The sequence below is a fragment of the Peromyscus eremicus genome, chromosome 5 (genome assembly GCF_949786415.1).
Source record: "Peromyscus eremicus chromosome 5, PerEre_H2_v1, whole genome shotgun sequence".
In the NCBI taxonomy this organism is placed as follows: Eukaryota; Metazoa; Chordata; class Mammalia; order Rodentia; family Cricetidae; genus Peromyscus; species Peromyscus eremicus.
In genome coordinates, this window is record NC_081420.1 from 38,060,927 (window position 1) to 38,082,582 (window position 21,656).

Genomic DNA, 21,656 nt, shown 5'->3' on the forward strand with positions numbered 1-21,656 from the left:
GTCTCAGGCTCTCTGTCCCTCTCTCTGGTTTTTTGAGATAGGGTTTCTCTAGGAAGCCCCGGCTGTCCTGGAACTCTCTTTGTAGACTAGACTGGTCTAGAACTCACAGAGATCCACCTGCCTCTGCCTCCCGAGTGCTGAGATGAAAGGCGTGTGCCACCACTGCCTGGCAAGGCTCAGGCTATCTCAAACTGGCATAAGCTTCAGGTATAAGCTACCATGCACTTTTTTTTTTTTAATAAAGAAAACTCTAATCAGGTGTTGGTCATGTCCAACCTTTGGACATGGTCGGATGATACTGTCATACACAAAGTTCACACTCAAGAACTGTGCAATTGAGTTATCAAAAATTTCCACACACACACACACACACACACACACACACACACAACTATCTCCTAATGTCTGATGTTTATGATTTTGTGTCAGGCCATATTCGTATCCTTGGCTGCATGCGGTCCACAGGTCATGAGCTGGACATGCCTGGTAGCTGCGTTTCTTTTACAATCGTAAGACTTTGAATCAGTCTTGATCCTAGAATAGATCTTAGATCAGAAAGAAAAACTGCTACAATGTAAACTTTTGGAGCACTTGGGAGACTATGACTGTAGACTATCAGAAGGCATTTCCTGAAGAGGCAATGCTAAATTTGTGATTTATTTGTTTGTTTGCTTGTTTTTCGAGAAAGGGTTTCTCTGTATAGCTTTGGAGCCTGTCCTGGAATTCATTCTGTAGACCAGGCTGGCCTCGAACTCATAGAGATCCGCCTGCCTCTGCCTCCCGAGTGCTGGGATTAAAGGTGTGAGCACCAGCTCCCTGCCGCCATGCTAAATTTGTGAGTGTTAAGGATTGTCCAGCGCTTGTGTGAAAGATTGTCCTTTCAGTGTTGAGAGAAGAGCTTAGGGATGAAGGGTTGGGACTGGCAGTGAGCAGAGTGACATCAGCATGGTAATGATGGGGTATATGGGACTGTCATGTTCCATATGTGAGAGCTCTGAGAGACCCTCCAAACTTTCTCACTGGCTCGAAGTGTTCAAAGACAAATTAAGCAAAAATAACCGCACCCAGGCCTGGTAGAGTGTGCCTGACATCCTAGCTGAGGCAGGAGGATCCCAAGTTTAAGGCTAGCCTGAGCAACTTTAGGAAATACTGTTTCAAAAACAAAAAGTAGGGGTGGAGGAATAGCTTAATCATTAAGAGCACATGGTGCTCTTGCAGAGGACGTGAGTTCAGTTCCCAGCACCCACACCAGGAGGCTCACAACTGCCTGCAACTCAAGCTCTGGTCTCTGCAGGACCTGCACTCCTGTGCATATACCTAGACAGACACAGACACAGACACAGATGCAGACAGACAGACAGACAGACACACACACACAATATTTTTTTTTTAAAAGTGAAACATTGACTGAAGATGTAGTTCAATGGCAGAGCACTTGCTTAGTGCGCACAAGGTCTTGGGTTCAGTTCCTAGTACCAAAACAGTAGCAGCCACAGCAACAAAAACAAAAAACAAAACTGTAGCCAGCCCCTGCCCTTCAAGCCCTCAGTGCCACCACATAGACCCACATCTTACTTACTTCATATTGGTCTCCAGGACAGAGGCGAGCAAAGCCAGCCAGACCTGTAAGCAAGAGATTGGGCTGTGAGACAGAGAACACATTTCCCTTCTTTAGAGAGGGATTTGTCACAGGTTAAAACCTCAAGTAATATGTGAAACTGGAGAAAATTCAGGTAACAGATTTGGGAGCATCTTAGGAGCATAGCCTTTGCAGGGGATGTAGAGGGATTCCATCCATCAAAGCTAGAGGGGACATTCCTTGATAGGGTGGTTGGGGACAATGTTGGGTGGTTAGAACTCTGTGTACCTCTGGCAGATTTCAGGGTCAGGGCAGCAGAAAGATCTATTCTTTCACGGACCAAAATATTCCCATGAAAATAAACTGGCCTCTTGTTTTTCTTTCTGTCCCAAGATCTGTGACACTAGATACCTCCCTTGTGAGTCCTTGTCCCCACGCCCATGACTTGACCGAACACACTCGATGCTCTGCTTTTCTTATTCTTTTTATACAGCATAATGATGCCACTGTTTACGGTTACAAAATTGCTAGAAATAGACTATAATGTACACAAAACTGGTGATTAAGAAAATAAACTAAGGGGCTGGAGAGATGGCTGGTTGAGGGGACCTCAGTTCCTCCAGAGGACCTAGGTTCAATTCCCAGCACCTACATGGCAGGTCACAATTGTCTGTAACTCCAGGATCCGACACTCTCACACAGACATACATGCAGGCAAAACACCAATGTACATAAAATAAAAATAAATAAGTTAAGAAAAAGATAACAAACCAAATCCAACTAACCAACCAACCAACCGCCAACAGCCTACACACTCAACAGAAGAGGTATGCCTGAGGGTTATCATTGGTGTGATAAACACCATGATCAAAACAACTTGGGGAGGAGAAGGTTTATTTGGCTGAAGCTTGCATTGCCACTGTTCTCACTGAAGGAAGTCAGGGCAGGAACTTGGAGCCAGCAGCTGATGCAGAGGCCATGGAGGAGGGCTGCTTACTGGCTTGCTCCCCATGGCTTGCTCACTCTGCGTTCTTGTAGCACCCAGGACCACCAGGCCAGGGATGGCACCACCCACAATAGCTTGGGCCCTCCCACATCAGTCACTAATTAAGAAAATGCTCTACAGCTGGGTCTTATGGAGGCAGTTGAGGGTCCCTCCTTTCAGATGACTCTAGCCTGTATCAAGTTGTCACGGAACTAGCTAGCACGAGGTGGCTTTCCTTCTCCTGTGGCACCTGCAAGTCAGTTTGAAATGGATCGCTCTCCTTGAGGTCTACTATGCACCCATCTGGTTCAGCAGCAAGAACAGCTTGTCAGAATAGATCGTCATCATCTTGGGGCAGCTCAGGAGCTCCAGTTTTGGTCACCCTTTCTTCTTCCTATAGATATTTACTGAAAACCTACTATGTGAATATTTATTTACATTTTAATTTTCTCAGGGAAAAAATGTATGACAAGAATTCTAGTGAAAAATTTAGCACCGAGGCTTTTCATTTATAACCGTTGAGTCCCGGACGGTTGTTTCCTGTGTGTTTGCATATGCTTGTCCGTGTATACACGTGCACAGGGGTACTGTTTGTGTGGAGGCCAGGGTTCGATGCCGATACTCATACTGTCTTCCTCGATTGCTTCGTCCACCTTCTTTGTTGAGACAGGATCTCTTACTGAACCTGGAGGTTGCTGTTTGGTTAGACTGGCAGGCCAGCTGTCTCAACGCCCCCCGCCTCCTGCCCTGCCCGCCCCCACCACCAAGTTGGGGTATAAATAAGTGCATGACACTATGCCCAGCTTTTATGTGGATTCTGCACATCCAAACTCAGATGCTCGCTTCATGCTGTTTTCCCCGCCCTTGGTGGTGTTTCTTGCAAACCTCATTTTACTCATGAAACATAACAAGGATGATGTCACACTGTGTGTTTTACCTTCAATGAATGTCTCAATTAATAGACTGTGAGAATCTGGAATGAAGGAATCTGCTTCCCATTGGCCTATGGGCATGCTTATGAATAAGATCTGTAAGTTCAGGGAAGCTTCAAAATGGACCCACCCTTTACCATCATTCGTCAGTAGATGGCAGCAGTTCACCAACTTGGCATGCCATTTATTTGGCGAGCCCATTCATCCAGGACCAGCTCTCACTAATGATTGGAAGCCAATGAGCCACTTAGGAGGACTCACTGTGACAAAAGCAGGATTGGAGGAAGCTATTTTCATGAATAGTTCCCCTCCACAAAAACACATCTGAAAGAAAGCATCGCTGGCTGGCTCTTAGGAATCCAAAGCCTGATGTGCTAATTCTAACACGACCCAATTTATCCTTTGCAAACCTGCAGATAATTAGCTTGGGGTAAATCTGCTGCCTGTTTATGCATGCAGTGTCAACAGGGGTGCTGCTTAAAAGAAGCGGACCATGTACCATGCTAGATCAGGTGAGAAAAGGGGGCGGGGGAGTCCTTTGAAGATCCCCCTCCTTCTCAAAATGACCAGAGATTTCCTATGTGAAGAGCGTCATGTGAGAGGGAAGGCTGTGGCCGTGATGGATTTGGGGCCTCACCGACCATATAATGAAAGCATTTTCATGGCATTCTTTGCAAGGCATCTCTCATCCTCCGGTGACAATATGACAGCAGAAGGAAGACCCCCAGGTGGTGGTGGTGGTCATGGTACAGGCTCCAGAGTGAGTGCCTATGCCGAGGCAGTGGCAGTGACAGCCTGTCTCTGGGGCCTGGCAGGGTTCTTTCGATTCTGGCCCGAGGCCGTGCTGGCATTTCTACAGCTGTAGAAAGCTCAATATTTTCTCAGCTGCTTGATAGTAACTGTTACACCAGCTAAGAAGTTTTCATTATGGCCACTCAGAAACCACCCCTGGGTTCCCACTAATGGTGCACCCGGGAGGCCAGGAACTAGGAGACTTGTGTATTCACATGGGTCTTCCATCTTTACCATTTTTATAACATGCTCTCATGTTACTGATGTGGCAGCTCTTCCACAACCTGAATGGAGGGAAGGGTGCTGTCCCAGTGTGACTATATGAATAGGAAATGTCCCCAGCTCATGTTTGAACATTCAGTCAAACAGCTGGTAGCTCTGTTTTGAGACATTATGGAGTCTTCAAGAGTTGGGGCCTAACTGGAGGGAACCAGATACTGGAGGGTGCGTCTTGAGGTTTATAGCTCTGCTCGCTTCCAGCCCCTGCTTGGCTTCCTGGTCCACTTGGATGTGAACAAACCCTTGCCTCAGTGCAAGCCCCTCTGGCTACCAGGATTGAATATCCCTCCCACAGTGGATTGAATCCTTTCCTCTTAAGCTAGTTGCTGCTTTCAGAGAGTTTATCAAGTGGAGAAAAGTTGCTGATTATACAGTCACGCAGCTATGCAGCCACACAGCTAAACACTCACACAGTTATACAGCCACGCGGCTATACAGTCCACAGTTCCCTTTGCTCAGACATGGTTTGGTCATAGGCATCCTCCACTGTTTCCTCTTTCTGCCATGACCTTCCTAAGAGCGTTACCTCCTACTTCAAGGCAAATAGCCAAGTACCTAACAGCTGTGTGTCTTAACACAGACCTTCCTGCCCTATGGGCAGGTTCCTAACTCACCAGAGGCTGGCCTTGCCCTACAAGCCATGGCACCTAGCTAGCTCTGACCTCTGGACATGTGTGCTCCTAGAACTCACTTTCAGTGGCGTAACAATTGGGAAGAAAATCAGTTTTCTGAAAGAGGCTGCAATTCTTAGCTTCCTTCCTGGTTCAGGTTCCTGAATCAAGTTCTCCTCATCTGGCACCCAGGAGTTGTCAGAATCTGACCTAACAGCTCCCCACAGCACTTCTGCAGAGCATGCAGGCCATGGCATTCTCCCTGTCAGCTTTGGGCAGCTTCCCCGCCTTCAGGGAGGGCTTTCCGCTTATTTGTTCTAAGCCTAAGGTAACTCTAGGAAGCTCCCTCCACCCCAGCCCAGCAAGCCTCCCCTCAGTGAAAACCTCTTTAAAAAAAAATTTTTTTTTTAAAGACAGTGTCTCACTCTGAAGCCCAGGCTGGTCTCAAACTCACAACAGTCCTCCTGCCTCAGTCTCAAGAGTGCTGAGATTATAGGCATGAACCACCAAACCTGTCTTAATTTTCCTTTCTGAGACACTTTACTATGTAGGCCAAGCTGGCTTTGTGCTCAAATCCTCCTGCCTCTGCCCTCAGCAAACCCCCCACCCCCGCCCCCATTGTGGGCTCAGGCTTCCACAGCAGTCTGCTCCTTTGATTGGTTCAATCGTCCATGTATGCCCACTGAGTGAGGACGTGCTACTCAGAGGTCTCCCTCCCACCCCAACCGCTGTGGCACCCAGGCCAGGGGTGATGAGGTGGCAAAGGCAGGTGTGCATGGCTCAGCAGCTCTTGTCCCTGTGTCTTTATCACCATCACCAGGACAGCTGTCCTTCATGTTGTAGGTAGTTGTGGGGTTGAGCAAAAGGGAAGTGTGGGGAGGGCGTGTCAGGAGGAAGTTAGGGGCTGCCCCATCTGAGACTGCGATGCTTGTGGCAGAGAGGGTAGGGGCTGGGGTATATCCTGATCAAACACAATGAACAGCAGTGGCTCATGGGAATCTAGGATGTCTTGGCATCAGGGAGGTCTTCTCTTGTGGAGGGAGAAGAGGATGGTGTGTGTGTGTGTGTGTGTGTGTGTGTGTGTGTGTGTGTGTGTGTAAACACAGATGCAGTTTCTGGGTTTTTTATGTTAAGAGAGTGGAGGAGATAGAACTAGAGTTTAGGGCAACCAAGGAAGCAGATGAGAAAAGTGGGCAGAGGGAGGAGAGCATACAGCTTTGGCATTCACTGCCTCAGCCCAAGGCACCCAGTTCACTGCTGGTAGTCAGGATAGCTCTGCCCATGGCAGAATCTCAATATCATCTCCTTACTACCTCCAGGCCTGAGATTTAGATCATGTGGATAGTGGGTGGTCCCTTTCCCCTGCCGAGCCTTTAGGTGCCTGTGTTTTAGGGTGAAGGGGATCCCTTCTCTAGGGAAAAATCAGCACTTGAGCAATGGTTGATAGGGTTTCCTCAATTGTTACAACTTCCTCATAAGGTGGCATTAAGGTGGCCATGTACTGGCAGCTGGGACGGTTAATTTCCATGGTCAAACTGCTTGAATAAAAAATGCTTAGAGGGCTGGGGATGGTGGTGGGTGACTATAATCCTAGCATTTAGTGGGTAGGGAGTGGTAAGACTATCAAGAGTTCAAGGTCAGTTATATAGCAAATACATGAGACCCTGTCAGGAAAGGAGGAAGGGAGGGAGGGAAGGAGGAAAGGAAGGAAGGAGGGCAGGCAGGCAGGCAGGCAGGCAGGCAAGGGCCCTGAGAATTAGTGAGGCATAACCCTTCGGGTGTGTCTGTGAGGGTGCTTCCAGGGTCTATAAATTTAGAAGGTAAGAGCCGCCCTGAATGTGGGTGGCCACATCCTGCAGTCTGGGGGTTTGGACTGAATTAAAACGACAACGACAACAACAACAACAAGGACAGGGAGGTGAGCTGAGCACCAGCACTGTCCCTTCTCTGCTTCCTGGTCCTGGGGAATTCGAGAAGTCTCAGCTGCAGGCCCCCAAAGCCCCGGGCTCTTTTCCACTCTCCCTGCCATGGCCAACTTTACCCTTCAAACCACAAACCACAGTAAACCCTTCTCCCCAAAGCTGCTTTCTGTCAGGTACTTGTTACAGAGATGAGAAGAGTGACCTCCGAGCCAGGACCCAGAATCTAGTTTCAAGTCTGACATCAGCTTACTGCGTGACCTGTGAGAGAAGTCATTTAACGTCTCTTGGCTGCTAGCTTCCACATGTGAAATAGAAGAAATTATCCCTATAATCGAGAACAGAAACGCCTGATAGCAATGAACGCCAGAAACAGGACATGGGGAGTCCACGTGTTAACAGTGGTAGGTGACCTCCCTCTCTGCACGCCATGGGACATGGGCAGTCCTCATGTTAACAGTGACTAAGTCACTTTACTCTGTATGCTAGCCCGCAAGGAACCAGACTGCTGACAGAATCACCCCCAAAGTTTAAAGAGACCTTTAGAATCCCCGTCCTGGCTGTATAGATTTTGAACTGCTAAGAGGATGAGTGGGTCCAGAGTGGTTTTGAACCCCTGACTCAGGTGGAGACCCGAGTGGAAGCAAACGGACCTAAAGAGTTGGAAAGGTGAAGGTATCCAGCATAGGCAAGGTGTTTGGGCTACATCTATGTCTGTGCACCACACGTGTGCCTGCTGCCTGAGGAGGTCGGGAGAGGGCATCAGATCCCCCGGAACTGGAGTTACCAATGGCTGTAAGCTGCCATGTAGGCACTGGGAACCGAACCCAGGTCCTCTTCAAGAACCACTAGTGTTCTTACTACTGTGCCATCTCTCCAGCCCCACCCTGAGGCCCTTTGAACGGGAGTCTCCCCTTTCCATCTCTCCTTGTTGCAGAAAGTAGGTAAGGTAATAATCCTCCTTAGCAATCCAGGGGTCAAAGTGTTGACCAAGCAGCCAAACCCAGGAAGGACTTCAGGGCCTGGCCCGCTCAGCTACAGTCTAATGGGCCAAACCATGGGAGAGCCAAGGACTGGCCGTGATGGTGGTGTCCCACAGCCCTGAGGGCCACTGTGGACACTGCCATGTAAATCTGACCACATCTAGGTGGAGCTCTCTTTTCTGAAACCAGGCTTCCCTTTTACACTGAAGATGCTATAGTCTAAAGCAACGATGCCTCTAGATGGGAACACTCCATACTAAACATCACAGGCTCACAGAAACATGGGAGAGAAGGAACAAATGAAATAATTTATGTGGCAGCAAGCCAGGTAGAGTGGTACAAGCCTATATTCCCGGGGCATGGCAGGCTGCGGCAGGAGGATGGCCTTGGGTTTGAGACCAGCCTGAATTACGGAGAAAACTTTTGTCTTAGAAACAAAAGGAAAATATCCTGAGTAGATAAATCAACAGATGAATAAACCGTGGTGCAAAGAAGCCCACAGGCCCGTCTAGCGTGTAGAAAGGGGTTTTGCTTTAGATGACAGGGATCTGTCTGACAACTAGTTATAACACATGGACCTCGTGTGAGTCCTAATTAAAGCAAAGCAACTGTAGGAGGCATTTTTGAGACAGCTGGGGTATCTGCAAAGGAACCAGGTTAGTAACAAAGGCTTGTTAATGTTGTTAGATGTGATAACGGGACAACAGGACATGGCACTGCCGTTCCAGAAGAAGTGGCCCTACTCTCTCCGAACTGCTCACTGAAGTTTACAGGCACTGGCTGACACACTTGGGTTTCACTCCTCTGGAGTTTTCTAGTTCATCAGAGGGAAAAGAAAATGCGGCAGAGTCTTGGCGATGACTGACTCTTGGGGGATGGACTGGGAGGGTTTGCCGATTGGCTTACTCTACTCTTGTGCCCATTTGGCACAGTCCTACAGTAAACACCATTTTCAAGTGTGAAGGCAAGATTCAAGAGTCTCATCAACAAACCAACGTGAGTGGGAGGGCGGGGTGGGGGTGATCCTATGTCCCTGCAAAGAAAACACAGACAGCATGCCTTCTCAGGAAGTTCTGTGAAGACGGCACCTTGTCTCTCTCTAAACAAGGACGGCTTACCTTTCATCTTGACGGAGAATTCTCCCAGCAGACTCTCCAGCTCCGCTTCAATGGTGCACATGTTCTGGAAGAGCAGAGGAGATGGTGTTAGATCCCCCACCCTCCACACCGCAGCTCACAGCATAAGGCATTTCAACAGTGACAGCATGAACAGAAGGTGTTTTCCTGTTTGCCGTGAGTAACACAGTACAGCCTCCGAGACATGGCGAAGCAAGGCTTCCGGTGCACGGGATAGTTGGAGCTTAGGTGAACAAGTTAAATGATAGCAAAAGAGTCAGACAAATACAGAATATGGGATGTTCCATAAGAACAGACTCAGACTGTATAAAAAAGCAGTATTATTGTGATGGAGGAATCAGCCATACCCAATACATAGGAAGAGATCCATACTCCAGGTTAAATGAGCTGGGTCAGCCATGCTATAGTGTGTGCCTGTTTCATAACAACATGTTATATACTACCCCCCACCCCACATATCTTTTATTTGCTAAATTAAGAAAAAAGAAAAAAGAAAAAAGCAACCAGGCATAGTGGTATGTGCTTGTAATCCCAGCACAAGGAAGGCAGCGAGGCTGACCTCTGGGCTTGTTGGCTTGCCAGCCTAGCCTACTGAGAGAGTTAGTTCCAGGCCAGTGAGAAGTTCTGTCTCCAAACAAGCAAAACCTAACAAAATGGATGAGGTATTCGTCTGGTCTCCACACCTACCTCTTTACAACACACACACACACACACACACACACACACACACACACACACACAAACACACACACACACACACATACACACACGCATACAAACATTTTGGGGGGTTAGTATAGGAGTTCGATTCTGCTCAAGTGAGGCAGACTTCCTAATGCGATGTCATGAAGCCCAGAATGCCCCCCTGGACCTAGTAGGTGTTCCCTTCCTCACTGTGGTGCCAAAGGAAAGAGAGGCTGAAGGTTACAATGCCTAACCACACCCATCCTATTGCCCCAGTATCTGAGGACCTCATGGGAACAGTTAGAGGTATTCTTAAAGTGCCACAGCCCATATCTGTCACCAGTGAGGGTCTCCTGCAGCTCAGCTGGGGCAAGATTTGGAAGCCTCTCTATTGGGGTAAGCAGCAGTGTCCACTGCTTCTGCAAGCTTCTTCCTCACGGCCAGCTTCCCTGAGGCTCGGCCTGTGCAAGTTGCCATTCTGACAAAAGCGAGGCCCCCATGTGAGCATAGGCACACACAGGCTTCAGGGAGCATTAGGAAGGTCTGAGGCTCATTTCCTAGTAGTTTCTTTGTTCTGCTCGGCACCTTCACTCTTGTAGGACACGGAGAAAATGGCTTTACCCGTCCTGTCGCAAGGTCTCAGTACTTCAGAGAGCTTAGCAAAGCTGAGAAGCATTTCCTCAGGTCTGAGCTCAGAGTAGCTTGAAAGCTTTGAAAAAAAAAATCTCAGCACTGCAAACAGCTTGCTTCCTCGGAGTCTGGGACCTCTCTACAAAGGGACAGTTGCTAGACATAACAGACGTGTTATCAGGCATGTTGGGACTGCTACTACTGTCTCAAGAACCCAGGAGCCACTAGGTTAACAACTGAAGTCACCCATGGTCAGAACTTCCCATGGATGCAACAGGGATGAACACTGTTACATGTGTGAAAATACTCTGAAACATGCGACAATTACGGGTGTGCTGAAATCACTCATGATTTCCCTGCTTTGAAACTGTAGTGCTTTGTAGAGCTATTGTTGGATCCTGTAATTTTGGTGTGCTCAAAAAGCAGGTCACAGAGCTGGAGAGATGGCTCAGTGGTTAAGAGCACAGGCTGTTCTTCCAGAGGATCCAGGTTCAGTTCCCAGCATCTACATTGTGACTCATAACGACCTGTAACTCCAGCTACAGGGGATCCAGTGCCCTCTTCCAACAATGACCAAGCTATCGCCATAGCCCTTATTTATTTATTTGAGACAAGTTCTTGCTATGTAGACCTAGCTGGCTTGGTAGTCATTATGCAGCCCAGGGTGGTCTCAAACTTGGAGCAATTCTCCTGTTTTAGCCTCCAAGTGTTGAGATTATACTATGCTCAGCTTATTTTATGAATTAAACATATTCTTCTGAAAAGGGGATTTAGGCAAAGAAGAGTCTAATGTTAAATCATGAAAGGAGCAAGACTTGGATCAGACAAGGGGCAGCCCTATGGTTCCGGCATAAAGGGACCCTAAGACAGACGCTTGGCTCTACGCTTGTCCACCAGAGCCTGCTCGATCCATGACTCCACGGATGACGTTTGATCTCTGAAGAAAGTCTCCAGGAACAGTGAGACATGCAGCTTTAATAATTCAGCCCGTTCATCAAGGGCATGCATTAGTGTTAGTTCACCCCTAGAGGGGTGAAAACCTCCCTGTCCGATGCTTGGGCCCCAGGGACTGTCAGAAACCAGGAAGATGCATTTCTGTTCATGGTTCTTTGACCTCTTAACATGGGGTTTACTCTTCCTTCAGGGCACACTATGTTATTTGGAAGTGAATTTAAATGATGAAATGTTAGGCCTCATGGCTTAGTTTAGACAATTCCACCACTGTCTTGCTTGCTTGCATCCCCCGCTCCCCCTATACTAGGAGAGGAGCCTCGTGTCTTCCAGGTAAATAAATGCTCTACCTCTGACCTAGCTCTTCCTAGCTCTCTTTTGACGTTTTCTTTCTTGTTCTAGTTTGCATTTTGAGCCATGGTCTCACTGAACTGCCCAGCTTGGCTTCGAACTCACACTGTAGTTAGCCTTGAACTTGCAATGCCCCTGCCTCAGCTTCCTGAGTAGCTGCATTTGTGTGTATCTTCTAGAGTGTGCGATGGGCTTGTGTGCCGCTGCTCGCCTTTCTCTGGCAGTGACTAACAGGTCCGATCCAGTCATGGGAAGAGACCGCAGGGTTTACCTCTGTGTACTCCTTGTAGCTGCGGTTAATCTCCGACAGACTCTCCCGGGCAGCCTTGCTGGCGGGGGACGCCGCGAATGCTTGCTTCATTTTGCTGGCACCATCTTGGAGGCGCCGTTGGATACAATAGGCTTCATAAAGCTCGTCTACCTGCCAGAGCCCAAACAGGAAAAAGATAAATAACTGTCATGCTTGAGAGAAGTCCCACAGGCCGTTGGCATGCCCTTAAAGATACACTGTATTTCTGTCTCCAAGAAGCAGAATCTTGCCAAGGGTGAGTCCTTTAGACCAGTCACTTACTTTCAGCATTATGTGACACGTGTGTTTGTTTGTTTCAAAGCAGATTTTGCTTGAATCATGTTTCCAAATTACATAAGCTGAAAAGGCCCTTTTGTGTCTTTGAGGCTACCACTGGGATTGTTTCCACGGACTCAGGTAGCTGGACATAGTGGCACACGCCTATAATCCCAGCACTTGGGAGGCTAAGGTAGGAGGGTTGTGGGTTCCAGGCCATTGAGGTCCTGCCTCAAACAGACAAACAAACAAACAAGCCCCCCAAAACAAAACAAAACAAAAGGTAAAGGGAGGTATGGGGGTGGAGGGGAGACAGAGAAGTGGGGGCACACTTGGGTAAATTTGTAGGTCTGTGCTGGACTGTGGAGTTAGACAATGAACACAGGAGTCCTCTGCATGTGGAATAAGCATTGGGAGAGGTCCTGGTTTTCCATTAAAGAAAAAACTTATAGAATGCAAAGCTATTATCACTTTAAGAAGCACTGTCAACAGATGATACCTACAAATTTTGGAGTTGATATTTTATTCATTTGTGTGTGTGTGTGTGTGTGTGTGTGTGTGTGTGTGTGTGCAGAAGGCACCAGCAGATGGCGCCAGCTGTCTTCTATCACTCTCAACCTATTCCTTTGAAGCAAGAGGGGTCTCTCCCTGAATGTGTAGCTCAGGTTTTCTCAGCTAATCGAAGGCCAGCAAGCCCCAGCCACCTTCCTGTCTTTGCCCCATTTGGAACTGGGGTTACAGGCATTTGGGGGTTACTCAGCTTGTGGCATGGGTGCTGGGTTCCAAACTCTGCTCCTCATGATTGCATGATTATATAGCAAGTAGTCTTAACCACAGAACCATTTCCATAGGCCTGGATTCAGCCTTTTTTTTTTAAATTTTTATTTTTAGTTATGTGCCTATATACTGTGTGATGTGTGGGCATGTGTACTTGAGTGCAGGTGCCCTTGGAAGCCAGAAGAGGGCATCAGATCCCCTGGAGCTGCAGTTATAGGTAGTTGTGAGCCAAGGGATGTGGGTGCTGGGAATTGAACTCTGCAAGAGCAGCGTGTGCTCTTAACCATTGAGACATCTCTCTAGCCCCAGGATTAAGCATTTAAAAATTTAAAATGAGGTTATTTACTGAAAACAATTTTGTGAAGTCATGGGTCAATAGCAGAGAAACTGAAATTAAGTTGTTCAAATTTATCACAGTGCAGTCCCAACAGTGACAAATGATCAGGCTTTACATTCTTATTTCTCCCCATCTCCCTCCCTCACTCTCTCCCTCCCTCCTTACTTAATTCCTGTCTTTCTTTGGGGTTTTATTTATTTACATTTTATGTGAATGGGTATTTTGCTTGCATGCATGTCTGTGCACCACATTCATGCCTGGTACCCATGGAAGCCAGAAGGTGCTGGATTCCTTGGGACTGGAGTTGCAATTGACTGTGAGCCACCATGTAGAGGTTGGGAACTGAACCTGGGTCCTCTGCAAGAGCAGCCAGTGCTTTTAACCACGGAGTCATTTCTCATCCCCAAGGCTTTCATTTCTATGTTCAGCTTAGGTATCTATTAAATGTTAAAGGTTCACTGGGCCCGCTCGACTCCGGGTGGGCTTGCCCCGGGGCAGTAACTGAGAGCAGAAACACGGTCGCAAAGACAGCATCGGTTACCTTACTGATGTGGAACTCCAGCCGTCGCATGTATCTCTCAATCGTTTTAATTTGCTGGAATTGAAAGGAGAAGCTTGAAAAAAGTGCAGCCATTCACAGTGCAATTGATTAGGCTTGCGAGAGCAATCTCATTAGCGTGTCCTCCTCTGCACAAGTCCCGGAAATACAGTTCTTACTACTTCCTCTTTCCTCCACCCTGGCCACTATTTTAGGGTTGCTGTAATGTTAATTTTGAAAATATTTTTCAAAACACTGGCTGTCACGAGAGATGAGCTTGAACTAATTATAGTCAGCCCGAGTTTAACACCGGGGTGGCCAATCCACTCCGTTTCTGGTGGAGCAGTCTCATTGTTTGTTTGTTCTAAACTGAGCCTTTTGCACACTGAGTTGTGTCTGAAACTGGGGTACATTTTGTAATCGTTGTTTGCCCCTGCAGCGGCAGACGTGGGCTCACAGATACAGCTTCTCACGCCAGCCCTGTGAGTTCTAAATATTGTTGTAGCATTCACTTGATATAGCCTCATGGAAGAATATACCATGACTGGCATTGAAATAAAGCTACGTATATAGAACGGCATGGAGAGTGACATTGTGACAGCTAAAAAGGAAGACACACACAAAAAAAATCACTTTAAAAGGCCTGAAGGAATTTTGTCAGTAAGAATATATACATTTTACATGAAAAGAAAGAACTAGATTCAATTGGAATAATTTCTTTCTATTTTATAATATACTTTTTGAAACATTACATTATATACGGAATATATAGTGGAAGAATATATATTTTAGTGGCCCATAAACAACTGTAGCATTTTCCAATCAGAGGCGTCTCATAGTTGATGGAAACGGCAGCTACTACTCAAAGACCACACGGTGAGGACCTCTCAGTCCGAGTTCCCGACTCACAGAAACCAGAGCCACACACCACCTGGAGGCCTTGTCCTCCCCCGAGCTGACGCCCTTTGACTATGCAGAGCCTGGTGCTCACTCATCCTCTTCATGGAACAAAAAACCAAAATGGATTTTTCTTCCCAAGATGAGAAAATTATCCTTTATCTGGAACTATACTGTCCCCCAAAGGGCCTCTTACTGACATCTGCTCAGAGCACAGAGTTTCATCTTTCAGCAGCACCCCAACACAGATAGCCTACCTTGTCTAGGTCATACAGCACACCCTGAAATGAAAAGAAGAGCCCCTGGTTACAACACATCGTCCGGAGAAATGCTGTCCGCTTTAATAAGCGGCTCAGCTCACATTTCCACATTGCCTGAAGGAATCACCAGCCCCACCAAATGCTACTGGATTTTTTTGGTATTTGCTTTTAATGAGTAAAACAGGGTTATTTGGAGTATTCTCAGGAGCCACTGTCGTTTGACCTCTGTGACTCTACAACTGCACCCTGCTCTTGTGGCCTCTCAGCAGCTTAAGGGTTCATAACGAAAACCCAGCAAAGTCTACCTGCCAACGAAGCAGAAGATAAACATGCTCTCACACAGCTGCCAGGTCTACCAATGCAGACTCGCCTGGGCTTCTCTGCTGCCTTGAAAGGTTAAGGTGTGATAAATAACACTTTGGTATGAACAAAATCAGCCCTCACAAGTTCATCGGAATAGAGGATGTTCACCATCCAGCATGGATTCTACTGGGGCTCAAAGGTGCTCTCCCTCTGGCTGCTTAGTGACCTTCTTCCCTTCCTTCCCTGGCACTGGCTGAGCTGGTTAGTTTTTGACACAAGCCAGGGTCATCTGAGAAGTGGGAACGTCAGTTGAAAAAAATACAATCAGGTTGGCATGTAGGCAAGTCTGTGGGGCGTTTTCTTAATTAATGATTGGTGTGGGGAGGGCGGTGCCCCTCTTGAACATGTGGTCCTGAGTACTATAAGAAGGCAGGCTGAGCAAGCCTGGAGGAGGAAGGCAGTAAAGCAGTGTTCCTCCATGGCCTCTGCTTCCGTTTTTGCCTCCAGGTTCCTGTCCTGACTTCTCTCCGATGGAGGAGAGCCTGCAAGCTGAAACAAACTCCCCTGCGAGTTATGTTTGGCTGTGGTGGTGTCCTAGCCATAGGAAGCGAACTAGGACACTGACCTATATTTACAAGTTGGAGATAAAGCAAATAGACGTTCTTGTTTCTGAATTCGGAATGTACTAAGGAGATGCTAGGAAAACAGCAACACATCATTTTGTTATATTGCTTAGAGTTTTCCTCTAAAGATTTATTTATGTATTTTATGTAGACAGGTGCTTTGTCTACAAGCATGTCTGTACACCAGAAGAGGGTATCGGATCATGAGCCGCCATGTGGGTGCTGGGAATTAAACTCAGGACCTCTGGAAGAGCAGCCAGTGCGCTCAACCGCTCCAGCACCATGTAGGGGAATTTTCAAAAACCATCTTTATCATCTTTATTTCATTATGAAGCATATCTACATTAACTCGTAGAGCATACTCAGAAGTATTAAGATTAAAGCATTTAAAAGAAAATCAGCTTTTCCCTTTTATGATGATTGCTGTTTTTGTGAGACAAGGTCTCCCCATATGATAGCCCAGGCTGGCCCTCTTCCTGCCTCAGCCTTCCTCCTGCTCTGGTTACAGGTGGGAGCCACCAAGCTCAGCTCTTCTTCCTTCCAAAACAAGTAGCTTTGCTACTTGTATCTGTTTTTCTTAAGCCTTCCTCCCCTCCCCGCTCCTCCCCACCTCTGGTAATCAAGGAGAGGAAACTCCCACCCTCCACCTTGTGTCAGCATCCTCATGGTCAGAGGGACCTACCAGGCGAGAGTTTCTCTTCATATCCTTTAACTGAGTGGTCAGCTTGTCCAGCTCCGTCTGGTGAAACTCCAGGTACTCACTGCAAAGGGAAGACATCACGGTGAGCTCTCACTCCAGGAGGGAGCTGGGCAGTTGCTGACCTTTACCTTCTGAGAGGGAGTCAGGGGGTGGCTCACACTAATAATCTCAGTGCATGGGAGACTGAAGCAAGACTATTATGTGTTCTAGGCCAGCCTGGGCTTCGTAGTAACTCCCAGGCTAGCCTGGGTTACAGAGTGAGACACCAGCCTCTCTCTCCTCTTGAAAAAAGAATCAAAACTTTGCTCCGTGGCTGGGGAGCATCTGGAAGCACTGGTAGCTGCATTTGATCTTGTCTAGTTTGAAGAGGGGGAGAGAGATGAGAGGAGTGGTGAAAATCCAGAAATAAAAAGTCACCTGGGAGGGAAGAGTTAGACAGGACTAGGGTCACACAGTCTTGTCACCTAGTAGTGACTACAGGTGCCTTACCAAATGCTAGGCAAGCTATCTTCTGGACAAACTGTTCTTATAGCACATTCAGGAAGGTTTCAGACCCCTTTACAGAGTGTTTGCATGTGTGTATGTTTGAGGCAGGTTGTATACTCTGCCATCCAGGCTGACTTTGACCTTTGGATAATCCTCCTGCCTTGGCCTCCTGAGTGCTGGGTAGAATTACAGGTGTGTTTGACTCCACCAGGCTGAGAACCCTTTCTTGGCAATCTCTAGTGCAGCTATGGCTGTCCACTATTGTCTAAGTGAAGTCCAACCCTGGAGGGAGTTAGTTATAAACACATCACTGTGTCAAGCCTGCTTCAATGTCATGGATACGACGTGCCATCCCAACCCATCTCCCACCTGTGAGACTAAAAGCTGCCTCAATTATAGAACAAGAAGGAAACACCCAGCAAAGTATGCTGATATGCTTTTTTCCTTCTGCGACCCCATCCATCACTTGACAAGTGGAGACGGGATCAGAACTGCAAGGTCATCGTTGTCTACATAGCGAGTTCAAGGCCAGCCTGAGCTGCATTAGACTCTGCCTCAAAAACAAACAGAATAAAATAGCAGTGGCACACACGGCCGTTTTCAGAACTGCTTTCCTAAGACTACTAGCTTGTAGGAAGGAAAAGGGTTATTTTAGGAAGGAAAAAGGTCCCCTTGCCCCAAGTGCATTGTCAAGTCCATTGTTCTTACTCGAGTCCGTTTTTCAAGGCCCTGTAGACCTCCTCTACTCTCTTCGGCTGAGGCTCTTTGGGAGTGTTGTTATTTTTGTGTCCTAAATTGTGCATTTTCTTCAGCTTGGCCTGAGGCTTCTTGAGAGCAGAGGCATTTTCAATGAAGGAGTTACATCTAAAGAAAGAGAAAGAAGACTGTGAGTCGCAGACATCAAAGAGACCCACCAGGGAACTGCCTTTGAAATCTTCCTGCCCTCATCCTAGCGTGCTGGAGGAAGGTAACATGGCCCTGGACAGCAACAGATCCCAACTGGCCACATTTCAGTTTCTTGATGTTTGTTGAAAGCTTCGCTGAGCAGAGGCTACCCTGGAGGCATAGCCTAGCTTTGGGTTGTGTGCCTTTTGAGGGTGCCCTTGTTATATCCAACCAAAGGGAAAATTTTTTATTTTGCATAGTAACAGATACAAACTTATGTACCTCAGTAGGATATGAATGACACCTTTTTGGGTAAAGTGCCAAAACATGACAAATAGCTAATTTTCTAGGGCATTAAATAAAAACACATGTAGCTTGTACTCAGAGCTCTCCTTGAAGTATTATTTATCTGATTTTACTTTAATTTTTTTCATTTTGTTTTTTTTGCATGTGGGGTCTGTGAGTGTGTGTGTAGGTGTTAGTGCATGTGTGTGTACAGGTGCACAGAAGCCGGAAGCTGACTTTTGGGTATCATTCTTTATCATTCTTCAGTTTTTTTTTTGTTTTTTTTTTTTTTGAGACAGAGCCTGCCTTTAAACCTGGAGCTCCCTTGGAAAGGGAGAGAGTCATCCAGCAGCCAAACAAAAGATGACTTTCCTTGCTTATTATCCATTCACTCTCTGCACTTCCTCAGTGTTATGAGAGGGGAGATTCCAGGCAAAGGAGGAGCTAATGTCCCAACCCCCACCTGAATAATATCACCTCCCCAGAGTCACTCTGTGAGGCATCGTCTTTATCCACTGCATAATTTCATACCAAATACAGTCTCCCAAACAGAAAGGTAAAGGAAAGTGTGCTTTAAAGGGGGTTGGGAGTGAGGCAGGGGCGAGTCTACACTCTCAGGACCATGGCTAACTGTGGTACCTATCAGCATACCAAAGTGCATGCTAACCTCCAGGCTCTCAGCACAAAGTACCTGCTAACAGAGTCCACACTGGCACTCTGGCTCTTCTCACCCGCTCTCAGCCCTAAACTTCTCCATCTCATGGGCTTCCCTTCCCCTAGCTTCTGATTCCTACATAGCACTGCCATTTCAGCCATGCACCCTCTCGGTCCTCCTTTTGCCCCCTTTCTTGGCCTCCTCTCTCACTCCCCTGACCACACACCTGCCCCATGGCCCAGTTCACCCTGCTGGCCATGTTCAGTGTATGACTTTCTCTCTAAGCTCTGAACGCTTCCAGATGCCACTGGCTGTCCTCTCTCTCATACCTACATTGAAAACCTTCCCCTCAATCACACCTTGGAGTGGTCATGTCCCCCAAAGTGAGGACATAACCACTCATAATAGCTAGGATAAGCTAGCCATCTACGTATGTGTATGTATACACGTAAACAGCTAGCTTATTCTAAACCCTTAGACGTCTTTGCACAAGGAATTCTAAGTGATAAAAATGAGAGTACTTAATTCTGGGTGTGTTATCTTCTCCATGAAGAAGACATTGACTGCCACACACATGCACGTTGGTGAGGCACACACCTCAGCGCCCCTGCCTCTTTCTGCCGCACCCCAGGAGGAGCACCCCGCACTTGCCTGGACCTCCTCTCCTGCAGGCCGCTAAAACCTGCAAAGGACTGGCTCCGGATGATGCCGTTGGGCCCTCCAGGCGAGAAGGACTGGGATCCCACCAGCATGATTTCTGGGAGTCTGGTTGGCAGTCCTGTAAGACAGATGGAAGGTCACGGTGACGGTCGGCAGGTTCACACAGAAGCACTGAGCTTGTCAACATTCACAGGTGTGATAAGGTGAAGTGACTCATGAGGTCCTGGTCATGAGGGCCATGAACTGCTTCTAGGCTTTCCTAAAAGGAGACTCATCCACTTACACCAAAATAAATATGAATACACAAAATTACTGCCTCTTAGGTTTCCCTTGTGGGGGGCATATGTATGTGATGCACATGTGTTTATGTGTGTTTGCATGTATATGGACATGTGTGCATATGCACGTGGAGACTTGAGGTTGATGGTAGGACTCTTCTAGATAGTGCTCATCTTACTCATTGTGGCAGTCTCTCAACAGAATGCAGAAGTCGACACTGTGGCTGGTTTATTTAGCTAGCTTGCTCTGGGGATCCCCTGCCTTCAACTTCACAGAGTTTGAATCACAGGCCTGCTGCTCTGTCTGCTCAGAACTTGTGTGGGTTCTGACAACTGGCACTTGGTCCTCAAGCCTGCATACTTTATTCACTGAGCCACCCCCATCTTCCTAACTGGCGTATGTTTCCTTAGGAGTGCGGTCCGTCCTTCCTTCCTCCCTCCCTCCCTCCTTTCCTTCCTTCCTTCTTCCCTCCTTCCTTCCCTCCCTCTCCTTCCTCCCTCCCTCCCCTTCCTCCTTCCCTCTCTCCCTCCCTTTTTTCCTCCTTTCTCCCTCTTCCCCTCCCCTCTGCCCTTCCTTCTCCTTCCCCTCACCCTCCTTCGTTCTCAGGCTCAACCCAGGTCTACCAAAGATAAGAACATTTGTGATGGTTCAGTCCATTCAGTTACTACAACAACACTGTACAAAGGAGCCACCATTACATTTTCAGATAGTCCAACAACCTGAAATTCAAAACGTAGTCAGGCCTACAGGTGGGATTTTATGGGTAAGGCTGAAAACATGCGGTTTCTTTAAAGATGAACTTACTTAAACTCTTTCCACCTTTTTCTCCTTACTCTGATAGATGAGACTGCCACAGAGTTGGCTGGGCACATAAGGAAGGGTAGAAGGAGCACTCTCAAAGGAAGTGATCATCTGGTTAGATAAGAAGGCGAGAGGTAGGCGGCCACAGGGCGCCCAATTCCTTTGGATCCTTTCTTTGGCTGTTTGTTTGGCTTTGTGAAGACTCCCCACTGACAGACCGCAGTGCGGTGTCAAAGCACAACTTCAGCGGGACGGAAGCCCAAGGTTAGTCCCCCAAGGGACTGTCCTAGAACTGTGAGGTAACCCTACCCACGGTCAACCAGGCAGCCTCAAAGCATGTAGCATTGTCTCAGCAGCTGATGTCAGCCCAGGCAGGGGCTGAGCTGGCAGGAAAAGGTGAGTGTCCACACTGAAACCCCCAAAGTGGACACACAGCAATCAGCACCGCCCATTGTTCCTTAAGGAACCTAGGAGAAAGAGGGTAAAGCTAAGCCCTCAGAGAGCAGACTCCCGTCCACACTGCCACAGGGCTTTAAGTCCCTACCCTTCTGGGGAAAGCATGCCTTATTGCAGGGGACAAGGTGCTCACGCACTGAAAGGTCAGTCTGGGCAGTAAGCTGGCCTTTCCGTGGGGTGGGACAAAGCCTCCCAGCTGCCAAAGACAGAAGGGACTGTCTAGAATTTTAAGTGTAATATGATAGAAATACGTAAAGGTAATAGACTGTGCAGTCACCAGGCACAATGGAGCTGCTCCTGGGGACTCCACACAGAAG

The 21,656-nt window shown here is 47.6% G+C and overlaps 1 protein-coding gene across 2 annotated transcripts in view; it reads right to left on the reverse strand.

Annotated features, from left to right (window-relative positions):
* The window catches only part of Ripor2 (RHO family interacting cell polarization regulator 2), a 61,037-nt gene extending 41,120 nt beyond the window's left edge, over window positions 1-19,917 (reverse strand). For both annotated transcript variants that reach the window (XM_059263254.1, XM_059263255.1), the window contains exons 1-8: window positions 19,795-19,917; window positions 18,027-18,182; window positions 16,815-16,893; window positions 15,204-15,227; window positions 14,053-14,106; window positions 12,104-12,253; window positions 9,199-9,262; window positions 1,580-1,623 (exon numbers count right to left, since the gene is read on the reverse strand). In XM_059263254.1, coding sequence (XP_059119237.1) covers window positions 1,580-1,623; window positions 9,199-9,262; window positions 12,104-12,253; window positions 14,053-14,106; window positions 15,204-15,227; window positions 16,815-16,893; window positions 18,027-18,182; window positions 19,795-19,895 — 672 coding nt within the window. In that variant the 5' untranslated portion in view covers window positions 19,896-19,917. The remainder of the gene's footprint in view (window positions 1-1,579; window positions 1,624-9,198; window positions 9,263-12,103; window positions 12,254-14,052; window positions 14,107-15,203; window positions 15,228-16,814; window positions 16,894-18,026; window positions 18,183-19,794) is intronic.
* Window positions 19,918-21,656: the final 1,739 nt, after the last annotated feature.